Here is a 10,344-nt window from a genome sequence, read left to right as displayed (position 1 = left end):
CTGATTGGCCCAAAGCTTTGACCTGCTAGGACCCGGGGCCTATCAAAGGCCAGGTGTCCTCTCCCCATTGGAAACCTCCCCAGGCTCAGCTCTTCTCTTCGCATTCTCCTGCTGGCCTGGGAGCATCCAGGCCAAGGGGTGATGCGGGGACAGCCCTACATTAAGTTTTTATTTCAAGGTAGAAAATCTGTCCCCTTGATTGTCTGGGAAACTCTAAAAAGTCTAGGGCAGCCCAGAGTCTAAAACAGAGCTTCAGGGACTATAGAGTCAGAGTGCAGAAACTTCTATTCCATTTACTCTCTAGCAACTTACCTAATATCAAAACCTATGGTTATGCTATGTTTACAAATACGCATGCACATCTATGAATATGTGTTCATAAGGACATGCACATGCACCATTACGTTTAAACGTGTATGCGTGTACACACCAACTGATGTAAAAATCACTGTTTCATGTACTCAATTTTCCTTTGTGTTTACCCTCTTCTCTCCACTTTTAAAAATATTTATATATTTCTAATTTGGGAGACTACTAACTGAGATTATTTTTCATCTCACTGAAAAAACAGCTTTAGAATTTCCTTTAGAGCAGTTCTGCTGGTGGCAAATTCCATTGGGTTTTGTCTGAAAAGTAGCCATTTTCCTTTATTTTTTCTGTTTATTATATAGAAAGATAATTTATGTAAAGAAAAATTGACAGGTTTTAATTATACAGTTTGATGTGTTTTTACAAATGCAGATGCTCACGTAGCCAACAGTCCAATCCATTCTCACAACATCTCCATGACTGCAGGATGGAGACATTCTGTTCCCGTCAACGTAAATTATCCCATTACAGCTCCCAAATACAATGTGTATGAGAGACACCTTTCTCCTGAGGACTTCTTACAAAGTGGGGTGTACTGTGTGTCCTGTTCCCACTGAAGAGGGCTAAATGGAAAACTAAAGTCTGAAATAAAATAGGAGGCTACCCTGACGAGGGGACTCATTTTGCCCTTGGACAGAGAGCAGGCAGTGGTCAAGGCCCTGGTCGGGGCAGAGGCCTCTGTCGGGACTCCCTGGCATCTGGTCACAGACACGATGGACCTGGGCCTAGGCAGAAGGGGGTGCTGTTGGTCTGCTGCGGAGGACTCTGTGGGGTTGTCAGCTGGGAAATCAGACACTTGAACTTGGTCTCCACGCAGGGTTCACTGGGCCAGCAGCTGGGCCCTCTCTGGGCCCTTGGAGAGCCTCAGGCCAGGCCCAGCCGAGTAACCCCTCCCAGAAATGTCACCCCACCACTGGGACTGACACTCTGGCACAGGGAGTGATTTGGTTGGGCAGAGGAAGAGGAGCACATTTGCATGAAGGGCCCCCCTTCCTCCTCTGGGACTACAGGGTGGGTAAGAAATACCTGCATCTGTCAGCCTTAGCAGAGCTCTGGGGAGTCTGCACCATGGCCTGGATCCCACTCCTCCTCTTCACCCTCCTCCTCCACTGCACAGGTCAGGATGGCCCTCAGCACCCTGACCTCCAGCTCACTGATACCACCTCCCAAACTTATGCCAGGAATGTCCTTCCCTCTTTTCCTGACTCTAGCCCATAATGGGTGTCTGTGTTTTCAGGGTCTGTCTCCCAGCCTGTGCTGACTCAGTCGCCCTCTGCCTCTGCCTCCCTGGGAGCCTCGGTCAAGCTCACCTGCACTCTGAGCAGTGGGCACAGCAGCTACACCATCGCATGGCATCAGCAGCAGCCAGAGAAGGCCCCTCGGTACTTGATGAAGCTTAGCAGTGATGGCAGCCACAGCAAGGGGGACGGGATCCCTGATCGCTTCTCAGGCTCCAGCTCCGGGGCTGAGCGCTACCTCACCATCTCCAACCTCCAGTCTGAGGATGAGGCTGATTATTACTGTCAGACCTGGGATACTGGCATTCACACAGTAACACAGGCAGATGAGGAAGTGCGACAAAAACCTCAGCCTGTTTACGGTCTTGTTCTGTGACAATTTTCAATTTTCAAATATGTTTTATATGTACACACTCCACTTGGAAGCACCTTCTGGTTTGAAATGTTTCTACTCTCAATTTTTCATTCAGTTTTTCTGAAGTCTCAGGAAAACTAAAAAGAGAAACAAAAATCTCATGATGACTATGAGATATTGCCTAATTTTCCAAATGTGCAGAATTTAGTGCCTGTGGAACTAACCATTTTCCCTTGACAGAAGAAAGATGAGCCTTAGAAATTGTTTCCAAATCCTGAAAGAGTCATCTTTCCGTGTATTTGGGACAGATTTAGAGAGTGCTGACCCTGCCCCTTGAAAGATGTTAATTGCCTCTCAGTGCCCACGTGAGGAGGGAGACTGAGGAATCAGAAGCCTACCTAGGGCTCCCCTCTCTCTCCTTTCAAAGTTCACTCGGTGTCACATTGCCCTAGAATTTATGCCTGGTGCTGGCAAATATTTTTAAATTTATTTTTTAATCTTTTCCTTTTCTGCAGTCGAATTTCTTGAGGGGCTGAGAAGAAGAAATAGGCCCAGAGAGAAGTAAGGCAGTTGGGTGCAGTCTTTAGACACCCCAGGGAAAAGAAAGAGGGAGCAGCTCCCGGTGTCCTGGAGGGAGGCACTGCCCTGTCCCCATTGGGCTTCCTGCTATGATGTCCGCTAGCGGAGGCTCCTCAGGGAGCCCAGCCTCCCAGAACGGCCCTGTAAACCTCACAGTGAGCTGAGCAAGTACATCCAGGAAGGAGGGTCTGTGGAGATGTGAGACTAAGGTGTGTTATGGCCTAAGCACTGCCCATCTCCATCCTTCTCAGAGATGACTAAGTGAACAGTGGAGGAGACAGGATACATGGGTGCATGTGGACCTCAAGCAGCAGGCTGTTCTGGGATCTGTCCCTAAAGCTTGTGCTGGAGACCCCATATGAGAGCCACCCCCTGGCCGTGGGCTGGAGCCCTCTCCCCGCTGCTCACAAGAGCAGCAGCTGTGTCCTTGTAGACCCCCAGGGAGCCACACAACAGCATCAGCCAGGACCACCTTCTTCCTGTGTCAGCTTTTCAGGGAGGGGTCAAAGTCATGGTCCAGGAGGGGGCTTGGACAGCCCAGAGGAGGAGGCTGGTTGGTGTGAAGGATGCCCTCCTCAGCCTGAGCTGCTGGAGGGGTACAAGGCACTTGGAGAGCCCAGGCCCAGCTGATAATCCTCAGGGTGTAGAGCCGTGTGTGGGTCTCCACTGTGGCCTCTCCCCCCTTCTCCTTCACTGCACAGCTGGCTACGGCTCAATGTCAGGGCTGGTGATCAAAAGACCAGGGATTATACATGTGTCTCTTTCCCTGACCCACCTCTCACCCTGTGTCTGTCCTAATGTCCAGGGTCCTGAGCCCAGCCTGTGCTCACCCAGCTGCCTGCAGTGCCTGCATCTGTGGGGCAGATGGGTACCAGCTCCTGCACTAGAAGCAGCAGAAATGCTGGGCACGGGCATGTGCTCTGGTACAAACATCCCTTTGAGTGACCCCAAGCTCCACATATATAAAAGCAGTCATTGTCCCTTAGGGGCATAGGCCCAATTCTGAGGCTCCCGTTTGGAGAACATGGCCTCTCTGAGTATCTCTGGACTCCATGTAGAGGAAAAGGCTGATTTTTATGCTCAGCCTGGGACACAAGCAGCAAGGCTGAGGCAGTGCTGCAGGCCAGTGGGCAGGTGGGAGAAAGACCTGCTGCCCATCCAGCAATGGGGCTTCTCTGTGCAGCCCCCGCTTCTTGGGCAAGTCAGCTGATTAACTTTGGTTTTCATTTGTTTAGTAAAAATTTAGATTTTACAGCTCACTCCAGTGAACACAGTGTGGAGAGTGTGTTCCTGTCCTTTCAATTCCACCCTCACATCCAACCCTTGGCGGTAACATATTGTTGTATTGTCTCATATTAAGAGAAATTCCTCCATATCAAGATCAGGCTGTCTTGGAAACCAAGTCCATAATGGATCAAAATAGGACCAGGGTCATCGTGTCTCACTCAGGATAGTCGACTCCCAAAGGTCTGTTTATCCACCCCATTCACTGAGAACCTACTATGCGTCAGGCTCACATCCAGGGGTTCAAGGCACATGATGAAGAAGAGAGGAAGGGACCCTGTCCTCATGGAGCTGACACCAAGTGGTGGAAGAGATAAGGCAATCAAGTAAAAATGTCAATGCAACAATATGATGTCACCACCTAGTGAGGAGAGGAGAGCTCAGTTGGGCGTTGAGGAGCCATCGGAAGGTCGGGCAAGGAAGACACAGGATCTGACTCAAGTTTATGAAGAAAAGTTCAGATGCCTCAGAGAAGATGAACAGGGAAGCAGGAAGTGTGAGGGCCATGGGGCCAGCTGGGGTCATTGGAGGGAGAGGTCAGGCCTAGCCTGTGTTTGTGAGAGGAGGAACTGAAGCCTGGGTGAGGAGAGAGGGCTCAGGAATAGCCTTGAAAACTGGATGGGGTGGATGCGAACCCCCTACTGAGGGGGCCTCCATGAGCAAGGAGGCTGGGGGTGGTCCTGAGCTCATCCCCATGATGGAAACTTCGACAATAGCCTCCCAGCCTCTTTCAAAGTGGTCATAGGACCCTTTTCTCTCCAAATGGCAAGGGGGGAGTCCCACTGTGAGTTTTATTTGAGGTGTCTCTTCTCCATGCCCTGTCCTGTCCCTAGGCTAAATTCCCATGCGCAAAGAAGATACTGTTCAGTCTCAGGTATCACATTCACACACAGATGCTCCAGAGTGAGGGAATGCACTCTGACCAACCCACCAGGAATTCTGCCTTTGAGAAAACTAGAGCAGATCACTCACACCATCCTCCCTGACAGCATCATGTTGACCAGCGGGTTGTCTGATGGGTTTGGACAGCACAATGCAGATCCCTGTAGTTGCAGCTGGGGTCAGTCACATGCTCACCTCATGGCTGGGAGACTTTGGGTCCAGACAACAGGAAAAAAAGGAGGTTTGCCCATGTGATCCCACAATGTGCATCACTCTGTCATCCACTCCCATCCTTAGTTGATGTTGGGTTTGTCCTATAGATGCTGGGACGTGAATAGGATCACAAGCCAGGTAATTTTTGGCTCACAAAGTTGCAGCTCAAGCTCCCTAATGTTGCTGATATTCTTCCCCCAGACCAATTTTAGACAGACACACTATTGCCATGCAAGCACTGACCTGAGATACAGATAGTCTCAGGAGAGGGAGGGAGCAGATACACATCCCCATGATGGCCTCCTTGTCCCAGAGCGGGTAAGAAAGGCAAGGAGTTCAGGAAGCCCCAGGAGTGGCCACTGCCCACCACCACCTGTGCACCTGTCCTCCACCTGTCCCTCCCTCAGGCGAGAAGCAGCCTGAGGGCCCAGCACCTGCACCTTTCCCAATGTCCACACACTCCAAGTGGGGCCTCCTTCTGCTCCCCTCCCTTAGTTACTGCTTTCCAGGACACCTGTGTCATTGCTGAGAGTCTACTTTTCACGGCGCCATTGTCCCAGTGGTCTGGGATCAGTGTCAGCCTGTTTAATTCAGCTCTGTCTCTGTCCTTTCAGGACACCAATCTAGCTATGAAAGCTCTAATTGAATTTTCCTTTTTTTGCCCTCAAACCTTAGACTCTCCTTCTCAGTGTCTCTCTAGAATATTTTGTCTCTACCCAGTAATGTCAAGTTATGTTCAGGACTACAGCCACTTCTTTCCCCAAATTCTGCACCTTCTTTTCAGTTCTCATTCCCTCTTATGGCTTATTTTCCACTAACCAGATGATGCCAAACATTTATCTATTTTACCTCCTTCACGAATAAAAAAGAAAAGCATTTATCTGCAGCCCATTGTCACAAAGAAAGGAACAGACGAGAGATATCTTCTAGAAAAATACAGGGTGAACAAGGAAAAAGTTTTAATTCCTCGTAGGAACTACTCTATGATCCAAGAAAATAAATTCCAGAGATTCAAGAGTTGACTCCATAGAAACAACAGTGTAAATACAGTAGGTACTACATTTTCTTGGTTTTCTCAATGAATAACCTCAAAAGGGTTAGAGTATGATTATAAAAAAGATGATATATTACTTTCAAAAATGTAAGATGAACATGTCACAAATTTTAATCAATTCATATTTCTGAAAAGACCAGCAAAATGGTAAATAATTTTAAAGAACACTTTAAAACACACTGAGCTTCTATTCCACCAGGGCAGGACCTGTGAGGATAATTTCCTGTGTTAGAGAAACACTGTCCTAAAAAATAATAATAGAACTCTAAGCTCTGAATTTATCTTCTCCTGTAAGACAAAATCTACAAAGTGACAGGATCCCATTTATATAAATTATCTAGCAAAGTATCTATAGATTTGGGACACTCCCGTCTCATGCCTCCCATCCTGGCTGTCCTCAGGTGGAATCTACTCTCCTTCCGCCCATGTTCTCAGCCTTCTGCATGCTTCTCTCTGCTGACACATGGCTTCTCCCTGCCTTCCTTTCCAGCAGCCTTAACAGATCAGGCCCTGCCAGTGAGTAAGCTCCTGGCCCCGGGAACCACATTGCATGTTACTGGATTTCTGAGATGCTTGCCCTGCCAGGGACTCTCTTTCTGAATCACGATCCCTCTATTCCTGGGAATTCTGTTCTCCTGGATTCTGTTATTCAGCTCTGTATTTCTCCCTCCATATCCACTTTGTGAATTTCTCTACATCTTCACCTGAATCCCAGGAAGCTTGAGGACATGCTGATACTTCCTCAGTTCTCATGTCACACCCTGTTCCCTCTTCCTCTATGATCCCACCAGGTCATCCTGCATCAGAACCCTGAGTGCAGCAGAGGCTTCTCTGGCCTCCTTACCCCCAATGGTAGAAGGGAGGAAGGGAGGCCCCCTGTGCCCTTCCATCCTTGTGCTCCCATTAGGGTCAGCATGAAGCAGGGATGAGGCTGTCTAGATCATCATGGCCTTCCCAACACTGAACTCTGGGCCCAGCAGAAGTCAATAACTGTTTGACAATTGAAGACCTGCCTCTCACCACACTGGCCACATTGTACTGGACTCAGGATTGGGCTGAACTGGAAGAGTCAGCTGTGAACCTGCTCCTCTCTCTGCCCTCAGCCTGAGAACTGAAGGGGAACCTATCAGGGAGAGCACCCATGGGCAGGGAAGGCACATTAGTAGCCTCATCCTGTTTGTGAGGCTCTGCTCAGCCTGGGGAACCCCTGTTTATTCAAGGCGGAGAAGAAGGAAAATGATTAACCAGCGCGAATCCAAGCCTGGCCAACAGGCAGCATCTGCAAGGTGATGAGTTGAGGGCCAGATGGTCAGAGATGGATCTACCATCTCTCAGGCGTGTCTCTCCATGTTGCCCTTTTGTGCCATCCAGGGGTGAGGTTTCACCCCACTGAGCCCCCACCCATCTAGATGGGCTCCGCTGAGAGAAAACCCCCTTTTCTAGATGAGCCTACTGAGGCTCAAGGGGCAGATGTACTTGGTGATGCACCTTCTTCCCTTAGAGACTGATCAGCCTAGAACACCCACCCCTGAGTGGCCTCCTGGTCCCTCATCAGCCCAGCCCCACCCAGATCTCCATGAACCTGAGCTGTGAGAGAGAGAGGAGGGTAGAGTAGGAGGAAAGGAGGCGTCCAAGCCATGGTGTGGATGTTGCAGGAACCCCTGGGTCTTCAAGCTGAGGCTGGATATGGCAATGTTCTTTTTATCTCCCTCAAATTTTTTGGTAAAGGGTCAGTGCTTGTCTGGTTCATTATTCAGACCTGATTCCTTTTACCACTATCATAGGCACACATTTCTGAGTCTTCACGCCAGAGAACAGCTCCTCTCTAAAGGGGAGGTGTAGGGTGGCTGTGAGTTCTGAGTTTGCCCCTTGGGAGGAAGCAGCTGCTCTACCATGTGCACTGGCCTGTAAGCAAGAGCCCAGCTTTGCTGAAATAGGAACCATCTGAGTTTGCTTCAGGCCTTGCTGACCTCAGAAGTTTCACATTGTCCCCTGGTGACTTCTTCACAATGATATTAGTGGTGACGGAACAATGCAGAACAGAAGGTCTTCCTTACTTTCTTTCAACAAAAAAATGGTGTATTATCCAGCCTGACAGTACCCTAGCTGGACACAGGGAAAATAATTTACATTTTAAATAAATCATGTTTGTTATTTTTTTCATTCTCATGAGTGTGAGATAAAAGTAATGCCATCTCAATACCAAAACAAAAAAACACACAAAAAAACAGAATCTGAGGAGACTGAAGTGTGTCCATTGAGAGACAGTAAGAATAATTTAGTCCAGCTCCCCTACCTGGCTGTGAAATTCAATGATCCAGTGTCCCACTCTACAGACAAACGTACAAGTTTTTCACCCAATGCAGACAGAAGACATTGTATTGAATTCATGAGTCCCTGTTGAGAGCCACAATAGGCTGGTGCGGCACAATGCATTATGGGAGGCACAGAATGGAGGGACAACATGTACTCAGTGGATTCTGCCCTCTTATCACACTGAGTCACTGCAGAGACTGCTCACAGGGTTTCTCCACTGCATTCTGTTCCACATAAATAAAAACCAAGAGCCATAGGATATTAGTCAATTATATTTTCTCCTTCAGTGTCATACTTGAGATCTCTATCATATTTGAAACTGGACTCAGAGAGCTTAAATTATTTTGTTGCAATATATATTATGTTTACCAAAATTACCTAGACTACGTTGTTTTTGAAAAATAAATCTTACAATTTATTTGACTTCCAAGATGATATTAAACTTGAATGGTCAGCATATCAGCCAGTAGTGTGTCTGGGACTGGATAACAGAGAGTGCTTGAGGTTCATTCCTGAAGGGTCTGGGTGTGCTCAGAGCTGGCATCATCCACCTGTTCTGTCTCCTCCCATCTGCTAAGGCCTCACAACTGTGAACTTCCAAACCCCTGGGACATCACAACTCCACTCCTGCTCATTCCCATGATCCCCTAAGGCACAGGGCCCTGACCCTGACCCAAACACAGAGTGGGATCAAGAAGCTTAGAGGTTCTCACTTGCATAGATGGACTCTCTTCCTCAAGGAGTATAAAGAGAGGGAGAAAGACTAGGGGAAGCTCTGCCACAGCTGTAGGCACAGAAGGCAGGACTCAGGCCAATTTCTACCATGGGCTGGTCCTCTCTCCTCCTCATAGTCCTCACTCACTGTACAGGTGACCAGACACAGGGCCAGGAGAGGAGCCCTGGGAAGCCCAAGGGACACTGCTATCTCTTCTTGTCTCTAGAACAGTATCACCATCTCTGCATCTCTTCTACTTCCAGGGTCCTGGGCCAAGTCTGTGCTGACTCAGCCTCCTTCAGTGGCAGGGTCCCCAGGGTACAGGGTCACTATCTCCTGCACCGGAAGTGCCACCAGCACTGGGGGTGGTTTTCATGTCAATGAGTATCAGCAGTTCCCTGGAATGGCTCTAAAACTCCTCATCTATGAAAACAGCCATTGGCCTTTAGGGTCCTGTCCTTGGCTCACAGGCTTCACTGAGCACTTCTGGGCTCCAGTCTGGGGATAAGGCTGACTATTTCTGCTTATCTTGGCACACAAGCATTAATGCTCACACAGAACTGTAGGCCACTGGGGAAGGAAGACAAAAACAGGCTGTTTTTCCAGTGAAGGTATTTCCCTGTGTAGCCCCCAACCCATTCACCAAATAAGCTGCTTAACCGTGATTTTGTTTGGTGGACAAGATGTGGAGTATCAGATGGACTGAAGCAAACATGGTCTAAATTACGTTTCCCAGTCTTCTCTCAGTTCTACCTTCATATCCAACCCTTGACAGTAACATATTGTCATACTGTCATATATTGAAATAAATATCTGTATTAGTCCATTCTCACATGCTATAAAGAACTACCTGAGACTGGGTAATTTATGAAGAAAGGCTCACAGTCTTTAACTGACTCACAGTTCTGCAGGCTGTACAGGAAGCATGACTTGGAGGCCTCAGGAAACTTACAATCATGGAGGAAGGACGAGGGCAGGAAGTACATCTTGGTATGGCAGAGCAGGAAAGAGAGAGAAGGGGAAATACTACACACGTTTAAACAACCAGAAGTCACGAGAATTCACTCATGATAGTGAATCATGAGTACAGCAAGGGAGAAATCTACCCCCATGGTGCAAACATCTCCCACCAGGCCCCTCCTCCAACACTTAATATCATAATTCAGCATGAGATTTGGGTGGGGACACAGAGTCAAATCATATCAGTTCCTCAATACCAGGGTCAGTCTTCTCTGGGAACCAAGTCCATCATGGATCAGGACAGCACCAGGAACACAGCACCCACTGTGTCTGACCAAAGAGCCTCAGACGCCAGATGTCTGTCCATCCACACTATTCA

At 48.4% G+C, this 10,344-nt stretch overlaps 1 gene segment (V, D, J or C); it reads left to right on the top strand.

The window, feature by feature from the left end:
- The first annotated feature begins 1,384 nt into the window (after positions 1-1,384).
- LOC117096648 lies at positions 1,385-1,998 on the top strand. The segment is given in 2 exon segments: positions 1,385-1,486; positions 1,607-1,998. Coding segments are annotated over 2 exon segments (426 nt in total).
- Positions 1,999-10,344: the final 8,346 nt, after the last annotated feature.

The sequence above is a fragment of the Trachypithecus francoisi genome, unplaced genomic scaffold, assembly GCF_009764315.1.
Source record: "Trachypithecus francoisi isolate TF-2019V2 unplaced genomic scaffold, Tfra_2.0 Lachesis_group14, whole genome shotgun sequence".
NCBI lineage: Eukaryota > Metazoa > Chordata > Mammalia > Primates > Cercopithecidae > Trachypithecus > Trachypithecus francoisi.
The sequence above is the reverse complement of the archived record's forward strand: the minus strand, read 5'-3'. Positions and strand labels throughout refer to the sequence as shown.